General features: G+C 39.4%; 1 protein-coding gene across 1 annotated transcript; it reads left to right on the top strand.

Moving 5' to 3' along the window:
• Positions 1–1,189: 1,189 nt before the first annotated feature.
• On the top strand, positions 1,190–23,497 carry LOC139727183 (protein mesh-like). The gene is made up of 22 exons (XM_071638142.1): positions 1,190–1,284; positions 2,213–2,382; positions 4,518–4,645; positions 5,612–5,911; positions 6,786–6,923; positions 7,722–7,884; positions 8,980–9,228; positions 9,804–10,095; positions 10,694–10,966; positions 11,727–11,859; positions 12,141–12,279; positions 13,179–13,313; positions 14,011–14,178; positions 15,115–15,375; positions 15,779–16,033; positions 16,872–17,063; positions 17,938–18,116; positions 19,512–19,694; positions 20,690–20,907; positions 21,446–21,545; positions 22,494–22,680; positions 23,340–23,497. The coding sequence occupies exons 1-22, from the start codon at positions 1,190–1,192 to the stop codon at positions 23,495–23,497; spliced, it is 4,116 nt and encodes a 1,371-aa protein (XP_071494243.1).
• Positions 23,498–25,175: the final 1,678 nt, after the last annotated feature.

Here is a 25,175-nt window from a genome sequence, read left to right as displayed (position 1 = left end):
GGCTCTTGGTCACCCTCGGAAGACATCCAAGACCATCCAATCACCAACGGACCAATGGAAATGGCTCCATTAGTATGTCTCCCTCCTACCATGGACCTGCTCCAACCAATCACAGCCTTCTGCCAAATGTTCGCATCGGACACATTTATGATACCAAGAATGAAGTGAACATTCATACGACTTCGAAAAAAGAGGATTTCTTCATCTAAGAACGCACCAATTAATAGCGGCAACTCGATGTGTCATGTGGTAGCCCTGTGATGAATTACAATACATCAAAGGCAAAGGGTTAATTCTGATATACAGTCTAAAAAAAAAAAGATGTGGCATCTTTAATAGTGCTCATCACTAACGTCATATATTTTTGCATCCCTTTTGGTTGACGGAAGGGGCGGGTCAGGGAAACATAAAACACAGTTATTCCCTGATTCTGCCAATTATCTGAAATTGCTATACTGAATGTACGTGAGCTGTAGAAGAATGTGCTCCTAGTTCGTTTGCACGTTTTTCATTGGCTGGAGAAAGCTGTGACTAAATGTGACGGATGATTAAAAGTTCCCTGTAAGTTGGAAAGACCGAAGGCGATTGGCTGAATAGGAAGGGGGAGGCAAGGGAAAGGGGAGAGGGAGGAGTTTAATGAAACTGCTGATTCACGAGTGTGTGTATGTGTGTGTGTGTGTGTGTGCGTGTGTGTGTGTGTGTGTGTGTGTGTGTGTGTGCGTGTGTGTGCAATAGATAATTTCTGTAATGTATCGAAGTCACGGATATTTCGTTTCCTATCAGCCTAGGTGGCGAGCGATTTTAATAAGGTCCAATAAGTTTCCTAGGAACGAATTCACCTAGCATTCATCAGTCGTTGCTAAGTAGGGTAGGCCGCCGGTAAACTTTGTGGTTGTTAAGTCAATCTTTTGTGAACAAACCATGCATAGAATATAAATACATTACGGAAACGATCTGTCGCAAGAAGTACACCCTAAGATTTGATGAACATTGAAGATGAGACAATGCCCAAAGACATACAGCAGCCAGTAAATGTTAGAGCAAGTTATTGCGATATTTCTGTTGCTCATCAAAACTCAAAAGACAGCGTTTAGATATTTTCCGGTAAAGTCTCCGGCTTTTCATGGCTCCCAATCAATATTATGCAACAATAAAAAGGAAAAGAAATCAAAAGAGGGAAAGAAAAAGGATGGAGAGAGGTGTAGATGAGGAGGAAAGGGATTCTGTTGACAAGGAGGAGGAGGTAGTGGTGATGGAGGAGGTGGAGGAGGATGGAGGGGGGAGGTAGGGAGGAGAAACAAGAAGAGAAGTTGAGGACGAGGGTGTGAGTTAGGGAAGAGAAAAAGGGAGAATCGAATTAGGGCAAGTACCCCCCCCCCCCCAGGACAATTACCCCCAGCTAATACTGGTCAGTGGTAAGGTTAGAGTTTTGGTTAGGGTTAGGATTAGGATAAGGGCCAGGGGAAGGGTCCGGGGTAATTGCCCATCCAGGGGGTAATTACCCTGGACCCGGGAGAAGGAATATGAGGGAGAAGTGAGCTGAGGTGCCAGAAGAGAGAGCAGACTGAGAGATGGGTCGATGGAGAAGGAATGGCAGATGGGTAGAAGGAGGAGGAGCACGAAGAGGAGCAGGGGATGGATGATTCCATTTTAATAGTTTTTTTATGGTCAGGGGAATCATAAGCACGAAAAGGAACATAATTTGTCTCAAAATGAAGATGTGATTTTGATACAGTATTCTCAGAATTAAAAGTGCGACTCCTACAAACTCGCAAGGTTGTACCAATTGTTCTCATACCCCTTAATCATTAACAAGAAAAGCGATAACATTTTGTTTGCCCCGTAATGTTCAAAATTCATCGTATCAACGTCACGACAAGTTGCGGCCAGTCCGGAAACTTCCCCGTCTCTTGAGAACTAGCCAGATGTTGTGATTCCGGGTTTGATAACCACAGTTACCTGGCGCAAACAATCGTCTCGACTTTATCGAAGCAATTGCACGATATTCAGCTGGATTGTTTGTCTGCGCAATGAATAGCCGATTTCCTTGAATACTCAACTTGTGATATCAGAGATATTAATTTTGATATTGTCGGTCTGCATGCTTCTGGTGGCGATTCGTAGTCGATGATCAATCACAGTTTTGTGAGCAGCATTGAGTGTGAGTACCGAATCGGATCCTCACTCTTCCTCAAAAGTTGTCCATCGAAAGCGCTGCAAAAATATACCTGAGAGAGGCGGACCACAGTCTGAAGACACGCCGACAGGGGTTCGAATCCTCCACGATGAGTTCGTCTCGAGTCTCACCGCTCCTCCCCAACCACCGCCGCCTCCTTCTCCTTCTCCTCGTGCTCGCTGCACGCGGGGTTTCAGCGGCCCAAGGTATGACCTCGAAATAATTGGGTTTCTTTTCACTTCCTTTAAACAAGATATGATACCAGTGCTGTATGTGGCATAATGACAATCGATCGACTTTAGATATTTCGTTTCACATTTCGTGATTTCAAGTAGGTCTATATGATATGCAGGATGGATAATTACTTTCGTAATATAGATTGTAGTTAATCAATACTGACCAGGGGGTGTTTCATAAAGCTGTTCGTAAAGTTACGAACGACTTACGAGTGACTGGTGATCAGTTCTTGCGTGCTGAATGATGGAAATTCTGATAAGTATAGCACATGAGAACTGATCACTAGTCGCTCGTAAGTTGTTCGTAACTTTACGAACAGCTTTATGAAACAGGGCCCAGGTATAGCTCTTTATGAACATAATCTTTACCATTACTCCAAATACGGATAACATGAGTTTATCTACACTGTCCTGCTTCAACATTCCTCGTGAAAGTTTTGTTAGTCAGTTAGTTTGTTTCTTAGTTAGATAGTTAGTTTGTTTGTTTGGTTAGTTGGTTGTTGTTGCTGTTGTTGTTTGCTTCAATTTGGAAAACTTCACGTCCACTTGAAGAGTCCTGATGTCGGGCCACCAATTCTCGAAACGGATATCTTTTGGTGGCCTGATCGGGCCACTAGGATTCAAAACTGTTTGCTCTTCTTGCAGGCCACCAAAATTTCAGGTTTAAAGATTTCAAGAGACCCAACAGCCACTAGAAAAGAAAGCTATAGCGCCGAATCCCTATTCATTTACCCAATGCCTGGCAGCCCTGCCATTGGCATCCATGCAGTGTATTAGTATTCTTTATGTTATTACAATGATCAATTACTTGCAGCTATTTATATTTGATTTCATATTGTTTGTCTTCTGCTAAATAAAGTTATAATAATGATAAAAGTCTTCATTGGAAGAAAAGATATCTTGCAACATAATGTGCTGTCACATTTGCTAATTTTCTGAGGTGTTGAAGTCATAATTTCAATATTCTCCTTTTTGTTTGTGAACAAATGGATTGTAAAAAGTATTCTCCCTTGAAGTCTTGAAGTCAATTCATTGCAACATAACAAACATTTGACACAAAAAGTAGGACTACGTGTTTTGCTTTTAAATTCCTTTTCAAAAAGGAAACTTTGTGACGATTTGTGGGAGAGTGCGAGACTTGTGGGGCCATTACGTCATCACCTTATCTAATTTGCATATCATGTGATTACTATTAACATTACCGTTTATGAAAACACATGATGATTATGATGATCTTGTGTGTGTTATCAATATGTGTAATAATTTTTTGTATTTTCATCAAAATGTGTAATACATTTTTGTATTTTCATCAAACTTCGATCGATCTTATGCTTTATTCGTCATCACATATATCCTCAGTGGTATAATCAATGCAAAATTTATTGCAATTTCAAAGATGATGCTTTATTTCAAAACAGTTTTGAATTTCAGTAATGCAGTTCCGTTTTGTAATTGCGATTGATATTGCATTTTTACCGTACTGACAATATGCGATTACGTATAACAGCCGCAAAAACGCAAGCGGTTAGCCTTCGGAAACGAACGCATGCCACAAATTAACTTCCAGAAGTTTTTCCGAGTGTTTGATTAAAGTCATGTTTAGATATGCTTTAGTATGTAAGGTTAAATCAAGTACACAAAACTGTAGGAGCTTCATTACAAACACTGACAAAGGACATGTCGTGACATAGTATTAAAGTTGGTGCGTTTTTACAAAAAGCATGAAAAGAGTGATGATAGTCTGAATGTCCTACGTCAGATACTGCTTAATAAGATGATGATTTATTGTCTCATAACTCTTCCACTGACCTGCACCCAAAACTTCACAGATAGTTTATTTTGGACTAACATAGAAACCGCTTAATCATTTCCTTTTAATCACATTATTGTAGGGATGCAATATAAGTCAGCAATGACGACTTTAAAGAGAAAGAATTTGAGGCTGACAAACTTATCAATCCAAAGGATGCTTTTGTACCCTCCAGTAGGAGAGTTGTTCGGCTTTTAAACCATTACCTGAACTATTGTAATCGAAATATACCTTCGAGACTATACCCCAGCTCTAACCTTAGCTCTTTTTTCCCATCCTTCCATCTTTTTCGCAGACATCTTCTTTCCTTTCGGTGCCAGTGAAGGTGACACCTTCTTGGCGGCCAATGATGACGGCTCCACACCCGAGCTACCCATATCAGTGGTCTTCCCCTTCTTCGACCACGACCACGATAGTCTTTTCGTAAGAGTTCTTTTGACAGATGATGACATTGTTTCACAGAGCTTTGTAATAGTTTTCAGGGACTATAAAAGCAAATGCAATTTTCAACATGTTGTAAAATGCATAGTATCTTTCTTTTTTATCAGTTGAAGCGATCTTTTTTTTTTCTCAAGCACTTGGTCAAGTTTTCCACTTTTCATCAAAGTTCATTAAGATGGCATTTGACCTCGGGGTTGAGCTGATTGGTGATCTGGCATGCTATGGGCAAGGATAGCCTTTTGACAAGGCCTCGTGGCTGAAGATTGAGTTTAACTCGCCACACCGAGCACTGCGAGAAACGGTGAACGCGAAACCGAGTGGCGCTGCGCCGCTCGGTATTGCGTTCACCCGTTCTCTCGCAGTTAGTCTCTTTTTCAGCCACGAGGCCTTGCCAAAAGGCTAGGGCAAGGATTGCCCCAAGTTAACCCATCTAGTCTCAGAAATCAGGGGACAAAGGTCAAAGGGGTCAAAAATATGAGCATACCAAAGTAACGAGTCGATATTTGATGTTTTAAGGTTTTTGTGGTGACGAGCTTCAAATTCTGTCTTCAAACTTTATAGACGAACCCTAAATGTAGGTGACGTCACACACGAAAAGAATCTGGAATGCACTCAGATTCACGATGTCCAACACAGACATACATATTCTGAGATACATGATTGTATTGAAACTTTATTTCACCACTGACTTGATTCAGATATTTACATTATTTTGATATTTGTTCTAGTTTGTGAAGTAGGCCTACCGATAAATTGCAATGTTCATCGGGAAATCATAATTGCAATAATAACCGCCTGTGAATTCGATTTTTAAATGAACTCTCGTTTAGTTCAAATCCTATAGTCAATGATGGATCATAAGGCAACCAATTAAGGTGATAGATCAAATTTAGCTGAGTGAAGGTAAGCAGTCATAAAAAGTGTGATTTTGTGTTCTGATTTTGGTAGGTTAATAACAACGGCGTGCTGTCGTTCCTGATCACTGTCGGACAGTTCACCCCAGACCCGTTTCCCCTAGATGATGGCCGAAGACTGATCACTCCATTCTGGGGTGACGTGGACACTACAGAAGGTGGCTGGCTGTCGTTTCGCGAAGTTCTTCGCCTGGGCCAGAACGAAGCCATGTTTGAAGAGGCCGACAGCATAATTCGCAGCGCCTTCATCGACATGCGACAGTTCACGTCTTCCTGGCTCTACATCGCTACATGGGACAGGGTGGCTTTCTATGGGACTTCCAACCCTTCTATTGTGAGTCCATTGTAACATGCCATTGTATTTCTATTGAAGTTTACCTGATTTCCATGGAAAATATTCATCCTTTAATATCTATGTAGTTCTCAAATAACTGTCATGGACAAGTGTCATTCATCCGTAAAGGAAAAGGTAGAGCTGTCACCTTTCTTAACGACTGCTACTGTCGTTTTGAAAGAGATCAACTGATTTCAATTGATATTTCGACTCTGTGTTAACATATATTTACTCATAGTTACTGACATTACATACTTTCATAAATTTCCTACTTGTCAAAATGAAGTCATGAAAACAATAGCACTGTCTACTTAGTAAAGTGATATTATCATCATTATCAAAATGTTTCAAGGAAATCGTAAATATTCAATTTAGAAATACCCTTCAGTTACTGAAGTTTTTTAAAGCTCTCTATACATGTATACGTAATTCACTACAGTCAGAATTTCATCAAGGAGCCGATAATCTGACGGAGAATGGACTATTGGAAGAATTGAAAAAAAAAATGTGGTTCTTGCAAGTCCATGAATACCTTACGCAGTCTTTGTTCATGAACACTTTGCAAATTTTCGGTTTTAGAGCCTTGGTATAAATGCCTTCAATATATTAAGATAGTTGGGTAGTTGTCGCAGCACGTTCAATGCCAAAACATTAGAGTGGGAGCATTTCATGAACCGTTTTGTCAGATATTTCGTCTGACAAAATGTTAAAAGCTACTGAAATCCTTGCATCTGATTGGCTGGGAGCAAATTTGTCCGACAAGTTGTCGGACAAAAATGCTTCATGAAATGCCCCCCCCCCCCTTTGGTTACGGTCGTGATGGTGGGGTTCTCTAAAAATGGCTGTCCAACTTGTCATCTGATCCACCAAACAGACCAACACCTTCCAGGCAGTTCTCGTGACCGACGGTCGTTATTCTTTCGCCATTTTCAACTACGACGACATCAACTGGACGACGGGCACGGCCAGCGGCGGCAACTCCGACACCGGTCTCGGTGGAACTCCTGCTCAAGTAAGGATGGCGACGATGGTGATGTATCTGTTTCATATGATGATGATGATGATGATGATGATGACGATGACGACGGATGTTTTCCTGGTAGTTGGTGACGTTGAAAACAAAAGAGAACTACTGCCCCCTCCCCCCCCCCAAAAAAAAAAAGAAGATCTCAACACGCACCACATTTAGAAAAAAAAAAGAAAAAATGGAAGAATTATGCGCGGTAATCTTTCTGTTTAAAGTGGTTGTGCCGATATGTGATTCCAATGCGTCATTTGACGATTGTTGGTGATAATGATAACATACGAATTTTACAGCAACCACAGGACAATGTCACAATTTGAATCACAACGAATTCAACTTTTTTTCGCACACATCATTTGGAGTGACCTTAATCACGTTGTTTTCATTTTCTTATCATTATTCACCCTATAACCTAACCATTGCACTCTACGATATTATTGTAACGTACTCATGGTACTTGTGTGGACTTAGCCATCGTGACAAACACTATCTCGTAATCAAGTGTTTTCTTAAAATGTTGAATATTGAACGAAACAGTGATATTGGTCACACTGTACGTTAAGTGTCATTTAACTAGAAAGGAAATAATGTTATCGCCTATCAAATCTTCCATCGACTTATATCGCCTTCTGTCGTTTTCTACTACATGTATTTACTGGTTGCAACCTATATCATATTTTCTTGTAACATGAAACGCAAAAACCCCTAATCCTCCAATACTCAACCTAGTTCTAAATTACTGTTATAAATACCACAATAAACAAAGATTATTCTTACATTACTTAGGTCGGCTTCAATGCCGGGGACGGTATCAAGTATTACAGCGTCCCTGGATCCAGAACGAACGACATCGTGGACGTGGAAGAGGCGTCCAATGTCGGAGTGACTGGCAGATATGTCTTCCGCACCGATAGCTCCGAAATCAGCGGCATCGGATGCACACCCTCGGGTACGCTTTGGGGCAACCGTTTCATGAAAGTTGTCAGCCCTGACAAGTTGTCAGTCTCTGACAGTTACCATAGTAATAGTCAGGGACCAGAGCTTCTCAGCCAATCAAAACTTCTACTGAAATTGTCATGGACTGACAACTTATCAGGGTTGACAACTTTCATGAAACGGTGCCAGATCTCTAACACCTTTATGATTAGTCCTGCTCTTTTCCTTTCACTTCCGGTAGAATTTGCATTATCTTGCAAAAGAACTTGTAATTTCGAAATTGGCACCTCTTAATTTCACTGTATATCTTAATGTATTGGAAGAATATATACAGGAGCGGGTTTCTACAAAAATCAGGGGGAAAAAATAACAAAAATTTACCAACGTGGAGGGGGGGGGGGGGGTTGGCGGGAAGTCTAATCTTTTGAAGTTTGAAGTTTGTTTGCCAATTTACGAATCTATTATAGATTTAGAATATTAAAAAAACGACCTTCTCCGAAAATTTAATAATGAATAGTGAAAATTATGATAACAAGATACCAAACCTAACCACAGAATTGTTGTTTCTTGGCATTGGACTTAAAGAAGTAAGCATTGGCATACATAAGTAATAAACAAACAAACAACAACGGCAACTAATACAAAAACACAAAAATATGTAGAGACGAAAATGGCACCTTCGCTATTCTTATATTCCTGCGAGATTGAAAATTGAGCATCGTATTTAAACAGATGTCTACATGAAAATTTCATACACCAAAGCATTATAACTAATAAACAAAAGACAGACTAGTTATAAAAAAGGGGAAAAAAGTTGTAGTCCAATGGTCACTAACAATTCTAAAACATTCTGTAGAATACACGTTGTCACGTGGTCATGATATTAAATGAGTTTCTGTAGTCATTGCTTACTATGTACAAACACGGTCGCTCTATTTCAAAACAGGTTCATACTACAATACCATAATTAGCATGATTAGAGGAAATTCAGTTTGAACAGTTAAAGACGGAAGCGTCTTTCAGAGTGATAACAGTCATATCACCATCTTTGCGAGACAACAAGATATGAGATTATGTATATATATATATATATATTTTATCCTCGCAGGTGACATTTCATTATTTCCTCTCGTCGGTACCATGCTCGGGGGTACTCAGGTCCTCATCAGTGGACCCTGCTTCAACGATTCGAGCGAAATCGTTTGCAAGTTCGACGGCGTCCTGGTGAATGGCGTCATGCACTCTAACACGACGGCTCTCTGCGTCTCGCCCACCTTCTTCAAGACGGGCCACGCCCCTTTGGATGTCTCGGTAGATGGGGGCGCTTCGTACCGATTTCACGGCACCTTTTCAATTGGTACGTCTCTCGTGGCCGCGTTAGGATACACTTTGGGATATTGTCCTCTACTTCTAAAGATGTGCTCCAGCATGCTCATATTGATTGCATTGCTATTTATAGTTGTATGTATTGTGTGATGGAAATAGATGTCATTCAACTGGTACTGAAAACAGTCTTAGTGTTGCAGGTTTGAATGTTCCTTCCAGATAAAATTGTTGAGTAAAAATAGTCCTCATCATCTTCACATACTAATATCTTGTTTTAATGTTTTCAGGTTTCATCCATGTTCTCATGTTCCTTCTCCCCTTGATCATGTAGAATTGTGATCATGCTGAATCGAATTGATGATTGATTGATTGTTGTTCAGCATTCTTTATTATATCAATAAACAATGTAACATGAAAGGCCAAGGTTGTCTCCTGGATTGAACAGGAGGCACAAGGCAAAGACAAAGGACAATACAGAAAAAATGTAAATATGTCGCTCTTAAAAAAAAAAAAGAAAAAAAAATGCACTCGCCAGACAAAAGTATTCCGTAAAACAAATTGCTACTTAAAACCTCATTCTATCGATCAAACTATAAAATAATCCAGTGAACATTGAGGACGTGCCTACTGATGTGACGTCGAATGTTATCGGAAGCTCCAGCAGTGAAACGTACATGACCGTCAGCTGGAACACGGACTCGCTCATCGACGTCTCCAGTGTCGACGTCGTCATATACGGCTACAATGAAGTGGGCGGCGACATCGAGTTTGAGCCGATTTTTTATCTCGCTCGAGGCGTTCAATACGAAAGTGGGACCGTGACGGGTACGATACCTGACATCACTGTCGACTTCGATGTCGGTGTCATTGCTGTGATCGATTCAGCGACGACAGGCGGGTAAGACAGTCGTCTCCTCATCCCTCTCTTCTCTTTCTAATTCTCCTTCTTTAACCCTTAGTGTGCTCTGAGTACCAATTGACTCAAAAGCCCTATAGCATTGTACACATCGTCCAAAGTCCCTGACACAGAAAGGATTAACCCCCTTCCATTTCAAAACATTTCATTTTTCAATCTCTATTTTCACTTTGTTTCCTATACTCTTCCTCACTCACTTCGACCATTTTTCTTCCTCGTTTCTACCGCCCGCGTCTTTTTCTTTTTACACCCATCGTCTCTGATCTCTCCTTGTCCTCCTTTACGACTCCTCTATTTATGCTTCCCCTATGGAGGTACCTGTTAAGCAGGATATCATAAGATTGTCAACCAAATGTTGACAGGTGTGAGAGGTGTGTGAGATGATTGTCTATAAGAGTGATGGGTAAAGATGAGGCTACAAGTCTGGTTCTAGTCTCGCGGATGGTCATCTTGTCTCCATGGTGACAGCGTCGTCACAGCGATGAAAAGACAAAGAGCCAATGATTATGATATTTTCTGTCCCTAGCCATACTTCCATTGTAAGACTATCATTGTTGTTATTCATTTCATCCATGTATAGCTCGTTGGGAGCTGCGCTGTGGAGTGAAGTCCATGTCTTGCAGTGGCTTAGAGGCTATAATCCCATTGATTGGTGTCTCTCATGGCCTTCCGTGGTGGACCTTCCCGCTGGCAACTTAGAACTCGACATACCATGTCCCTGCACGACCGATCAAGCTGTGTTTGACATCTCAAGGTTTAGACCCGACCCATCGTGCAACATCGACTCCACCTCCCCGGAAAATTGCGCCTACAAGCCAGATGCGCAGCACTGCGTTCGAGCCATCACACCCAGGTAAGCCATTTCGAACAAAGGTTAATACATTCTCTATGGCAAATGATATCTTAAAGGAGACCTACGGATGATTTTCAGAGTTTTTACATTTGGAAAACTATTTATGGTGATCAGGATGAGGAATAAGAACGTTTTCGACAATTTATAATAAATCACAGTGAACAAGGATGATGACATGGTAGCCTCACCATAAGAATGCAGGAGTGAGAGCTCAAGGAAGCAGAACAAAAGAAGAAAGCATGCACAAATTCTACACAATCGAATTTGTTAAGCAAGCGGTATTATAATGACATTACATTGCTATATTTCTGAAATATGTAAGCCTCTTATATCATCATCCTTGTTCAGTACAATTTCTTGTTGTTGTTTTTTAGTATTGGTTTCTCTACTCAGTGACCACGTGGAGTTGTCGATTTATCTACTACATGATGTGAATTTATGAAAATCGTTCCCCTTTATTATAGGACGCAGCTAAAAAGTGAATTCAGAGTTTGTACACTTCATCGAGTAATGTTGTACATGACAACTCTGCAGCTTGTACAATGATAGACTTGACCCAAAGGTAAAGTTAAATGCAAATACAATTGAATTCCGAGTGTGGATTTATAGAGGTGAATAGATAAAGAGTATGTTACTTTAATTCATCAAAATGAAGGTATAAAATCCATGGTTTTTAGTTCGTCTTGTACTAGAAGCAAGTGTTTCTATAAGAAACACCCAAAATGAGCAACCTTCTTGTTCTCGTCGTTCGTTGCCATAGCGACGACGGAGAGGGGCAACAGTGTTGCTACGACTCGGCAGGCGACATACTCAACGTTGAGTTAAGTCGAAGCGGAGGCTTTTCGCATCGCTACCACCATGATGGAGTATCACCCTACGAATATCCTGGAATGGTAACCTTATACTCGCCCATATTTTACATAGCTAATTCATGTATACTGTAACAGTGATTTGTATGTTCTTTCTCTGATATACTATCTTCGCACTAGGATTATGTGGTGTGTGTGTGTGTGTTTTTAAATATATATGTTGAATGTCAACCGACAAACTAACCAAAATCCTTTAAGCTCAGCCTCGGACATAAACCAGCACAAAGAAACAAGGTCAAAAGAAGTGTAATAACCTTGTCTGTTTCTTTTTCTTTCTTTCACCATTGTCTCACTCTGGAAATCAGGTACCATACCTGTCTCACTTCCTGGCCGACACACTCGCGTGGACGTACTGCTGTCTCTTCTCCCCCGAAGAGAACTGCATACTGTATGGCCTGCGTAGACCTTCCCAAGTGTGTAACGAGTACGAAGTACCTATACCAGGTATACTAAGCACTATAAGCAGTACACTAAGAATACGTTCAAGTTCCACAATTTTTTTTCACCATGTTTCTTTCTCTCTTTCTCTTTACGGGAGGGGAGAACGAAGGAGAGGAGGAGTTTGATTAGTGATTTCTAACTTCCAGCTTTCACTTTTCAAACAAATGAAAGTGTCTTCTCTAGCTCTTAGTCCAATAATGATTAAGTAATTTTCCTCTTTTCTTTATCTCTCTATTTACTATTGCGTCAACTCCGCTTTTTTTTCTCGTAAGATTGTGAAATGATATGTTTCTCAAATGAATTTATGTGTGCTCTTGGATTCTAACCTCGTACAGTCCTTTTTAATCCTTCATCAAAGAATGTGTATTTTCATGTGTGTTTGTTTAATAGAAAAATGTAGAAATCAAAGCAAATTACATCAAAGGTTCAGGAAACAAGTTCTGCTTTCGACTAGTTCAAGGAAGCCGGGTCTGTACAACGGCATGAAAAACAATTTTAATCCTCAATCGAACCAGATTTTTGAAATTTGTTCTCGTGATAGGAGAATAAAATTAAAATCTTTTATCCGTTCGCGGTATCGTGATCAAAGGTCGATCACCTTGCCAGTAGTATTTTCATTATCATTATCATCATTTCTAGTATTACTCCCATCGTTATTACTATTAACATTATCTCCAATTTTGTCATATGACATCATTTCTTGTTATCATTTACTCTATTGTCATTATTATTATTATTATTAGTAGTAGTAGTAGTAGTAGTATTAGTATTAGTATTAGTAATATCATCATCATCATCATCATCACAGAACAACATTGTCATGAATGTCAACACTTTAATTTTAATCATTACAATGATTATTTTCATTTTGTTATTTTGATTTCTTTGTGATGTGCGATCAGGGGGAGGAACTGGGGATCCGCATTTCACGACATTCGACGGATTGTCGTACACATTCAATGGTTACGGTGAGTTCACACTGCTAGAGGCGCTACAAGGGGAGTTCGTTCTGCAAGTGAGAACAGCACCGTTTTCAGGTGAGAATGATATGATGGATGAACTGGCGTTCAATGTCTTATTTTTTTGTTCTCTCTCCCTTTTCTCTGGATGGGAATTTTGAAGAGTAAAAAATGAAATAAGAATAAAGTTATATGAACATTATAAAGATATAATAATATGAATATATAATAAAAATAATATAAATATGATAAAAATCAGTCTAAAGTGTCTCTCAACTTCATCACTACTCGCTCTGCCATGCTGTCGTGCTTCAAATATTTCTTTCTTCTTCAGTCGTTTCCTTGCATTCTGTGAGAATTTGATTCGGCGTCTATTTATTTGAATAACTTTGTATACTCACTAGCAAAGCAAATCCTTATAAATTCCTCTTGGTTTCGAAAATATTTCTATCAAATTGAACATCGAGTACGTCAAATTTGAAGATCAGTCTTATCGAATTCAACATCTAGGGCCTCAGTCAGAACTTAGTGAGAATACGTCTTCATACCTTTTCTAGAACATCATGCGAACTGTCGATTTATTCTAAAGTCGCGAGGAAAATTTTTACCATTTTTCCGGCAGAGAGCAAATTCACTGGACTACAATCAGGTATCTTTTGTTGGACTTGACAGACATGCAGACATAGATAAAAATTATTTGAAGAATTCATTAGAAGTATGAATCCACGTATTTTATCTATTTCCTGTAAATTGCATTTTCTTTGTCCTCACGCAGGGACCGATGCATCCGTCATCGTTGCCATAGCAGCGCGCTTCGGTGATGGTGACGTCATACACGTTCAGACCAATGAGCGCAGAGTTCTGGATGCTTACATCAAGCCCCGCGGCGAGTCCAGTTTCAGTCGTCTAGATTTCGATGTCAGTACAAGGTGGACATTCACCGGTAGGCAGTCAATCGGGACGGGGATGTTTATCGCTCTGAATTACTGACATCCTTATTTCTTAATAAAAGATAATAATTTCCAATGGGTCTAATCAAGATGTTCTACCCAGCAAAGTTTCCTACAGGTATGCAAGGATACGGCATTGAGTATTCTATCTCATGAAAGTTAATTATATCTATTTCTTTTTTCCTGGGGTCAGTGGTTCAAAACAGGCTCATCTGGCAAACACCGATATGCTAGTTATGCAAATGCATGAAGCTTCTTAACTTTGTTCTCAGTCGTGAAAACATTCCTCAGAGGTATCCCTTTGTTACTTTCATTCATTTAATTTTTTAAAAGTGTCCCCATTGAAGTGAAGCTCTTTGAATTCCTGCAGACATTGCGTTTAATGATATGCTGACTTACATTGGTCAAACTTAAAGATGCCGTTGAGTTTTCATTAAGATTTCTCTGAATCATCTCTACAAAGTTCAGTGTAACTAATTTATATGACTAACAGTGTCCGAATGTTCCTTGATTGTATAGAATTGATCCTTCAAAAGTATTTGAGTGAAGCGATAGTTCAAAAACATTAGATAAATGTAAAGGAATGAATAGGGAGAAATGAAGTAGTGATGGCTTCATTACTATCACGTCGAGCTCATTATGGGGGCGCTGCGCTCTGTGGCATAGTGGATAAGACTCTCGACTCCCAATCTGAGGACCTGAGTTCGATTCCCGCCCAGTGCTTACGTCCTTGGACAAGATGTTTTTACCCACAATGTCCCTCTCGACCAAGGTGTATAAATGGGTACCTGGCAACGCTGGGATAATAATAATGGCAGGGCCCTCTGGTAGAGCAGTGGCAACACTGAAGAGGCTACCCGGGATGAATAAGACCTTATGATACCATGGTGATGTCGAAAGTAATCAAATTTTATGAAACCAATTTGCAGATGTATCAGTTACGGGAGAGGACATCTCATCGCAAGGGATTCTTGTCGCCTTCATTGACCGTGGAGTTGGCATAGAACTGTGGGCAACAGAGGGCGCCATGAGCATCCTTCTTTCGGTTCCGGAAACATTCAAGGGTAACACGAAGGGCCTGATGGGAACGTGGAACAATCGCACCAGCGATGATTTCGTCACGCCGGACGGCCGTGTCCTCCCGACAAATTTAACCACAGAAGAGATACACTACGATTTCGGGTTGGAGTGTAAGTTTACAGCCATGAAATAACTAATTGATAGTAATGTATTGCAATAGAATCAATCAATATCAATCATTAAAAGCTGTTTCCAAATATAATGAGAGAATACTATGGAGGATATGCGTTTAGTAAAATACAATGTATGTTTTGACTTTTTCTAAGAAAGTGATTTCTGGTTTTTCTACCATAAAATATTATTAAAATGAATGTCCTATAACTGTCCTTAATGGGTTCTCACACTGCAATACCCTACAAAGATCGATGCAAGAAGTATCATTATTGAAATAAGAAAACAGAAAAAAAAGAAAAAATAATTGTAATTCAATGACAAAATCATAATGCAATTACAATGCAGGAATATAATACTGGTAATAGTTTGCTATGAAGTGTATCCATCGTGTTTTTACAGGGGAGATTTCCTGGACCGAGTCCCTTTTCTTCTACGATGTGGGCGCTGATCACGAGTCGCACACGGATCGTTCCTTCCTACCTGCATTCGAAATCGTCGTCAACCCGACTGTCAATCAGAGTCGCGTTGACGAGGTGTGCGGCAACAACGGATTCTGTTACTTTGACTACCACACGACAGGCTCGGAGGAGATAGCTCGTGCAACCGCCGCTGCGATCGACCAGCTACAATTGATTCGTCAGGATTACCATTACGGTACATGTGCATTACTATACCCCCTTGCGACTGCCCTATGTTTTCCACGATGTCAGATCGATTTAATCATTTTTTTTTAAACCTCCAGTAGTTGAAATTAATACAGTCGACTGCCGTTATATCGAAGTCCTCGGGACCGGCAGTTTGCTTTCTTATATCAAAATTTCGTTTTAACCGGACAAATATAAAGTGGTTAAAGATGCATAGGTGAGATTTTTTTTACCTGACTTTCACTTCTTTGTATCCAATTTTTTTTTACAACCGTGTTCGTTGTAACGAGAGTGCAATGCATCTCCTATCTCTATATTGATAATTCAGATCAAAAATATGAAGAGGGCGTATCTAGAATTTTCACATGGGAGCGATATGTCAAATGTTCCTATTATGGTAATAAGTTTGGTTGATACCCTATTTCACATGTCAGAGAAAGTGAGACACACACAACAAGGTTTCAGGGCAGCGATGATAATTACTATCATTATTACAGCAGATATATTGCTGTGTTTTGAATGTCAGTTCCAGAGCATATTCGATTTAAAGTACCAAACTATCATATACAAAATCAAAGGAAGTTTATCTTTCACATTATACCTTACAACTCTACCTCCCTTTTTGTGTCTTCAGATAAATTCCATACACTAAAGATACGAGAAAACCAATGAATTCATGCATCATTTAATATAGTAATTTTTGTCAGAACCCTTTGATGACGTCACTCAACTAACTCAAATCACTCCTCCTATTCTCCTCTCAAGGAGACGTTAATTCTCGTCAATCTAAGACTGATACAAAAGTGAACATACTTAAATACGGTGTTCGTTTTCCCATTTCCAAAAAGTGACTTGCCCAACTCTGGATCCGCCCGAGAACGGGGCCGTCCTCGTGTCACGGTACAGCGTGGGCGGTCTGGCTACCTTTAGCTGTGACCAAGGCTACGAGCTGAGTCACGTGGTCATCTTGGCCTGTCAAGCTGACGGATCGTGGAGCGGGGGCGATGTTCCTCAATGTATTTACGTGCCACCGCCACCAGGTATTATATTCATTCATTCATTCATTCATTCAATCAATCAATCAATCAATCATTCATTCATTCATTCATTCATTCATTCATTCATTCATTCATTCATTCATCCATTTATTTCATTGTATTTCAAAGTGCAATTACCTCCATTCCCGACTCTCGTAAAGTACTTCTTTGTTGTCATTGTTGTTGTTTTATAGCTTGTTGCATTGTCATTGTTATCGTCAATGTCATTATCACTACCATCTGACCATTACAATCATTATCATTATCATAATCGTTATTGATTTTATTAATATAATTATTCCAACCATTGTTATCATTATCATTACAAATGTATTAGGTTTGCGCTTCTCCTATTATTATCATCATCAATGTAATCGCTTTAATTGCTTTTGTTTTTGGCCTTATTTGCTATTTAATAATTCTTGCTCTGGAAAGGAATGTTCACAAAATAATAATCTTACTTTGCGGAGTAAAGATTACCTTCATCATGCACTGTTCTAGATTATATTCATTCATTCATTCATTCATTCATTTTTTCCATCTCCAACGGAACTTGTAAATGCATTTTTCACACAAAACATAAGTACTTGAGTTTGTCAACATTACAATTATGATAAATGATATTTATGAATAAACAAATGATAGGGTGATAAAAAAAGCACAAAAAAAACATTCTGAAGTTTGGAAAATGCAGGAGATGGGGAGGAATGCTGAAGAAGCAGTGCTTGTAGGGTGCATTCCCCCAAAACATAGTAAAACAATTATACATATATATCATTGATCTTTTACCTTGTACACGAAATTAAATTTACAAAATGAATTACACAAGAATGTGCAATATTTGTATAAAATGTCACTAATTCATTTTATGTTCTAGAATTAGAAATCATCTGCGAAAGCACGTCGATGACGCTTCTTATGGACCGCACACTCCTCGACGTCGACGATGACGCAAGCGATGTCCATTTCATAGACGAGCAGTGTGTTGGTTACGATCACGACAGCAACCACGTCGCAGTCAGTACTCGCTACGATCGGTGTGGCACAAGACAAACGGTATAGAATGTGTCTTTTTTTTCAAACCTCAACTATCTCATTCTTACTCATTATGACTGGAATTCATTGATGTCAATTATAAGGCAGGCCAATCAACTATCACTTATTCAATTACTCACAAAGTTATTCACTACCTTTTTTCTGTGGTGTTGATTGATAGTATAATTTTCTTCATATTCATTTTGTATTCTATACTTTCAAAAGTAATGATTAAAATACAAGCAGTTTGTGCCGTAGCCGTTCGGAGGTTATGGCATACACCCAGTGCCTTGTTATTTTTCAGATATATTTCTTGAGTTACATAGCCTCGCCAATGCAAGTCCATACCCATGAAATCCTTTCCTTGTCTTAGTATTGTAACAATTTGAAGAGAAAAGTTATTTTCAGTTAAAACAAATATATGCTTCTTACCCTGTTGTACAAGTGTACGTTGAAGATTGTATGTGACCCTGCACCACAAAACAAACAGACATGGATTTTAGTTAAGGGCAGATTCTAAAAGAACAGACTCTAAGCTTTAAAATGATGTATAACTCAATTCAAATGGACTCTCCTAACCTATCTAAATGTTGGAAAGAACTGAAGAAAGCACACACTCTGGAAAAATGTGAACTGAGAAAAGAGGCTCTGAAGTAAAGAGTCCATTCCAGCGCTAAATCTGTTCCAAGCCATGCTAGCTGTGCCATGAATGGGACAAAAAAAACAGGGTGTTAACCACCGGAGCAATAATGAGGTGGGGATTATTAGACTAAGCTCAAATTAGGCGTGCTTTATCAACACATTTTGTCCACGATTAATGACAACCTTCAAATCAGTAGCATAATCCTTCCAAAAGTTATTAGAGTTGAAAGTGAAGAGTGTGTACAGATTTTTTTTTTTAAGAAATGAAAAGGGGACTCTATTAGAAACATCCAATCACACTGTTCTACAATAAAGTGTTTGAGAAAAACTGCTGAAAACACAGATTCCTGTTTGTTTTATGATCCCAGACTTAGACATAATGTAGAAGAAGACTTGCTCTTTCAGAAAATATGAAAAACTCAAGATTGGCTAGGTTGACCCATTCACCTATTTTCAGTCCTCACAAAAAAAAAATCACTGCATGCGACTTTTTGTTCGTTTTGTGATGCACGATCACATATAGTTTTATAAGTAAACTGTGTCAGAGTTCTCTTATACATTAAGGTGTATGTATTGCGAACTCAACGCTATCATGATAAACATACTTGTGCGACAGTCGGCTACTAGTATCATATCCTAAAATGACCGATATGACGAAAGCTGATTGGTTCAAAGTTGCAACCAATGACGTGCTTTGTTTAAGTGACAGTAGTGAAGACAGTACAGTACAACAAATTAGCTATAAAAGACATTGATATGTTTTGTTCCGTTTAGCAAGAAGACGACAGCATCGTGTTCACAAATCGCGTGACGTACTATAAGCCACGCCCTCGTACATCCGGTCAGGTGATCACCAGGGAGCACATTCTCCATATCAACGTCACGTGCAGACTCGAGCGCGAACAGCTCCTGGACGAAACGTTCGTGGTCGAGACCAACCTGGTGGTTGCCGAGGAGGTGAGTTTCCGTTGGTTGCCACAATACCTATCCTGTAAGTGCCACAGAGAAGACAAGATAATCCCTCTCCTCAACTTTTTTCGCTCGGAGAAAGTTAAAAGGGGAGTTATGTGACCTTGTCTGCTCGACATCGGGTCGGAGGATGAGGCGAGAAGTCGAGTTGTGAGATCTCGTCTTCTTGACCTCTCAGGTCAGAAAAGGCGAAAAGGCGTGAGTGAGATCTTGTCTTCTCAACTTCTCTCATCCAAAAGACTAAAAGATGAGCTGGTCTTATGAGACTTCATGAGACAGTCTTCATCTGTGGTCCATTTTTGTAAAGAGTTTTGTGATTACTCTAACAAATGTCTAAGGTTCCAATAATTGCAATTACTATGGTAACACCTCACTAACCAGAAATTTGGCTCGTCTCCTGGCTGCTGTTGCCACGGGAACTTCAAACTACAACAATTATTGTCAATTTCTTTGTAAAACATATAAGACCGGATTACCACACCTGACATTCCGCAAACTTTCAAAGACCTTAGATATTATTTGTGTAGATCTAGTGCAAAGTACAAAGAAATGGAAAACAAAAGCATTCGTGGTTCCGAAATTAAACAGAGATTCATTTCTCCGTATATCAGAATATTATGTCTGTACTGATAATTATGCCGATGTTATTGTTGTTTGGGGATTTTTCTTTCAAGTGAAATTCAAGCACCTCTTTATAAGTACTTTTGGGTTATCATGAGTAAAAGTAATTGTAAACACAGGTTCAGTATTGGCGTGAGAACCCTTTAACATGTTTAAGCTTAACACGGCAAACGACTTTGATGTAGACATGAACTGCGTGAGATGATGAAGGGCTATCCCTCAAGCACCTTGAAAGTGAGTAAACGTCACAAATTATCGTATAATGCAATACTTGGTTTTTGTATTTCTGTTTCTGTTTTCTTTGAGCCAAAGCTTTTAACAGAATCGTTCTTACAAACGATATCATTTACTATCAAATTTAGGAAGGATACGGAGAATTCGTGATCTCCCTGGAGAGGTACACCGACTCCATGTTCCGCCAAGAGGCCGACGATTCGGAACTGGTGTCCCTCGGCGAGCCGCTCTACTTTGGTGTCAACCTGACTACTCTTACCGACCTCACTGTCTTCATGGAATCTTGCTGGGCCACGCCCTATCCACACCCATCGAGCCAGCCCAAGTACTTCGTACTCGACGACGGGTAGGACGGTTCTGCTTCGGAGATCTTCTCAAAAATAATTCCAGTCAATGTCCTCTTTTCAATTTCGGTTTGATTTGTTGTTTCTCTGCATGATAATTTTCCGTTAAAAAAAGAGAGAAAAGTGTCTGTAACAACATCAAATTCTTTCCCCAACCTAAAATCAGATTTGAAGTTTTGAACCAATTCAAGCAGTCAACTGCTATGATGAGCCTCTCCATCACCTTTTCCCCCCATCAAAGATCAAAAGACAAAGAAATGGATACTACTGAAATGTGAGTTGGCTCATAATGTGACCAATTCATTTCTAACATCATTTTAAGGTAGGGCCTACAGTCGACATGGTGTGCTGACATACCAGATACTGATTCTGACTTTACAGTTTTCCTGCGAGATTCTGCAGTTCCAAGACTTTCTTTCATCTCGAATTTACTGAAAGGGATGATTTGACGGATTTGATAGCGATTAGTAATGTATTTGACCCATGTGGACTACATGAACCTTTTGTGTTGGTCTCTTTTTCTTTTTCTACGTTTCACAGGTGTGCTAGTGATTCAACACTCCAGTTTAGGAACTACTTTGGGCCTACTTTTAAAGCTTTCCAAGTTGACGCATTCACATTCATCGGCGATTACGATGAGGTACTGAGACAATCCTTTATGGTTCAAAAGTAAAGACCTTTGCATATGATTGAATCGAGCCAGCCCTGCAGTTACAACGGGTATTGGATCAGGATTTTTTATTATCAAATTAATGGAACGCAAACTTGAATCTATCATGAAAATTTCATTGTTTTTTCTGTTACAACATTGTTATGTAGCGGTGCTGCTTCTCGGGATCAGTATATTCATTGTTTAATATATAGGTACCAAGTACATATGTGTGAAGTAGACGCAATGGGGGAAATAAGCTCCGGAGACTGGATTTTAGTTCAAAGTCGGTTTATTTCTTGAGCTCCAAAGTTTTTAACTCAAGACTCCAAAAGTTTACAAGAACAATTCGCCTTCACAATGATATTTGCGAGCAATCCGAAAGATGCATTATTCCACATGGTGGATGTTGAGTTAGAACTCCTTGCTTCAAAGAGTGCATCCAAACTCTGGAAGAATCTTCTACTGAAGCACCTGGAAAATAGAATTAATGATTGGATGAAATTACCTGTCGATTGCAGTCTTGCCGGTCTTACTCTGTTAGGATTCTCGGAAATAGATGAGGGAGGATGTGGTTTTCATCTTCTCAGTCATTGTTTGGATTTGCTGAGAGAAATGGGAGAGTAGCCGATGACCACATAGCTACCAAGAGAAGGACAAAGGATCGAGTTACTGATAGATGAAGAACAGAGAGAATGAAAGTCTCTTCGTTCTGTCAGAGTAAACTTTTAAAGATTTATAAGAGGCCTGGGTGAATTGTAAAATGAAGAGAACATTCGACTCGCTTTGTGAAACAAAGTTAAGCTGAATAAGATGAATATGTCCTTACATTAATCACTACATAACAATATCTACTAGTATTTGACACGATCTAAAGTGGACCGAGTGATATCGGACAATCATCAACAATCAGTTTCCACACTTTTTCGATTCGTTCAGGTGTATGTTCACTGTGATGTTCTCGTCTGTGACAACGCCGACCCGGGTTCTCGCTGCGCCCAGGGCTGCGTAATCCGATCCCGTCGAGACCTTGGTCCCCCATCCGGATCACGATCACAGCCCCACACCGTCACGATTGGGCCGCTGTCGGCACATCGTCACCAGCGCTCGAACAAGAACAACGAAGGTGAAATGCTTTAACTTACATTAAAAAAAAATCAACTGCAACTTTATGTTTAATTTCATTAATTTTTCATCGGTTAGCTGTGAAAGGTTTTCGACAATAATCAGTCACCTTTTTAAGCTTGATTTCATACCTGAGTATTAAGGAGCTGAATTCTTTGTATAGTTTCCTTCTCTCTCCCTTTCTTTCTCTTGCTCTCTTCCCCGTACGCCTTTTGTTTTTGTTTTTTTCTCTCTCTCTCTCACTCACTTTCTCTTTACGATATCATTAGATAGCCTTTTTTTTCTCTTCTCTGAGCTTGTGTACTTCGAGGCGAATTGACATGTTGGCTCCATAACTCTTATCCTAATCAATTGCCTTTGAGTTGCTTGTATAGATATTTCAATGAAAGTAATCCATTAAAAATAATATTTGAGAGGGAAAACAGGAAAAAAGAAAGTAGGTTATTGAAACGTATACAGGGCGAATTTTAAGAAGAAAGAAAGAGGAATACAGAGAATTGCTATGTTTGAACACAACATTAGTGAAACAAAACGACCTGGAACGATATTTGTTTTAACCGAGTTAAGACGTACATTATGTTCACATGGGGTGTTCACTTGATACAGGTCTCCCCGACACTCTTCTTAAGTGTTATAATTCTACTGTAAATTCTTTGGTAGTTCTTTCGCCTCATGCAATGACGCCGGCCGTCATCGGAATCGTCGGAGCCCTGATTGCCATCATTGTCGCCGTCACCCTCTTGTTGATGCGTATGCGCGCTCGACCCGAGTCACGTGGTTATCGCCCCGTGAGCCACGACTGCGACACCAAGGAGTAACATGGAGATAGCTGAAATCACGTGACCACAATGGGACTGGAAGCAAAGTCTGCAACGGACGGTCCCTGAGTTGGTCTCTTGACTTCATGACTTCAGTCTGTCAGCTCTGCTGCAGAAAATCTTTATTTTCCGTTCTCTCTAATGCATTTCTGCAAAAATTTACAAGCATTCTTAAAAGGATTTAACATGGGCAGATGGGTGATCATATGCTTCGTACCATACTTCGGTAATACAGTACTTCAGTAGTGTATTTTTTCCTTACAAATTCTAATTCTTATATTCATCTTCAAATCATCCGCACTTCATGGAGATAAAACTAGGAATGCTGGCCGTTGAAGAACAAAATATTCATAGAAACGAACGCGAGATTACCTTATTATTGTACATGACTACTTAAGTCATAGAAGTATACTTCCGCGCTCTGTGATACTTTGTTTCGGATGAACTTCAATTGAGCGTTAGATACATTCATTTGAAGGTCAGTATCTCATATCGTTAAGAAAAGAAACATTGACTTCTGTTTACAGACATATTTACGCAGTCTACTAATGTCGCATAGGTCAAAATGTTTAGTGCACTCAGTTTGATAAGGGAGTTTCGGAGTGAATAGTCAGCTACTTTGCATGAGGTAATATCACAAATATCTGAGCAACCAGAAATTATATATTTTTTTAAACTTTTGGTCTACATGTAAAATCTAATGAATATAGTGTAAAACAGCAGATTTACGTAAACTGTAATTTCAAATTACTAAAATCATCTGAAAGAAGTGTTCCTCGAGTATACTTGGGCACCTTTAATGAGCAAAGAATGTGCAATATGGAAGACCAGAATTATTTCTAGTCTTCGTTCTTCGGGGGGCATTTCAAGAAATGTTTTGTCCGACACATTTTTGTCGGACAAATTTGCTCTCAGCCAATCAGATAAAAGGACTTTAGTAGTTTATAACAGTTTGCCAGAAAAAAAAAAAGAATCTGACAAAACGCTTCGTGAAATGCTGCATGATTCATTTGTTTTCTTTCCGGTATAAAAGACAAGGCATTTAAATATCTCATTTGCATGTCATGAGTTGTCCCTTGTATTTAGTAAATGGGTTTATTGTACTTTCGATTGGCAGCTTGAGCGGTGAGCGTGTCGTGACTTCTTAAACTTTATAGAGCATTTACTTCATGACCGAATAGGCAGTTGAAAAACTCAATAAGAATTAGGTGGAAAAAAAAAATCACAAATCACTTTCACCTATCATTGCAGCTGGTACTTTAAGCTGAATTTTTTCATTCGATAAATTGACAATGACTCCGAGAAACTTCGACTTTTTTATTGTTTTGTTTGCATATTTTGTGTCATGGGAAATAGGTGTAACATACTTATCTTGGACAGAGTAACGTATTTTGATGTCTTCAATCATCTTATGACCTTAAAATCTGCACTCATTTACTTAAGTCTCTTGCGCCTGCATTTTCATCAATTGTGTTGTTAGAAGCCCTGAATAAAGTATGAAATACTATGAATGGTATAAGTCAAACAACAAAGTATAATTGCCGCATTGATCTTCTGCTTACTGGAATGCGTGTGTGCATGCGTGTGTGTGTGCGTGTGTGTGTGTGTGGATGTATTGGAAAGAGAGAGTATAATGATCTCCAAGTGCAAACATCACAATATTATCATCACAAAAATC

Source organism: Diadema antillarum, unplaced genomic scaffold, assembly GCF_040938485.1.
Source record: "Diadema antillarum isolate AM-2024a unplaced genomic scaffold, OU_Dant_1.0 seq00000122_RagTag, whole genome shotgun sequence".
NCBI classification, from domain to species: domain Eukaryota; kingdom Metazoa; phylum Echinodermata; class Echinoidea; order Diadematoida; family Diadematidae; genus Diadema; species Diadema antillarum.
This window is presented reverse-complemented; position numbering and strand designations above follow the sequence as displayed.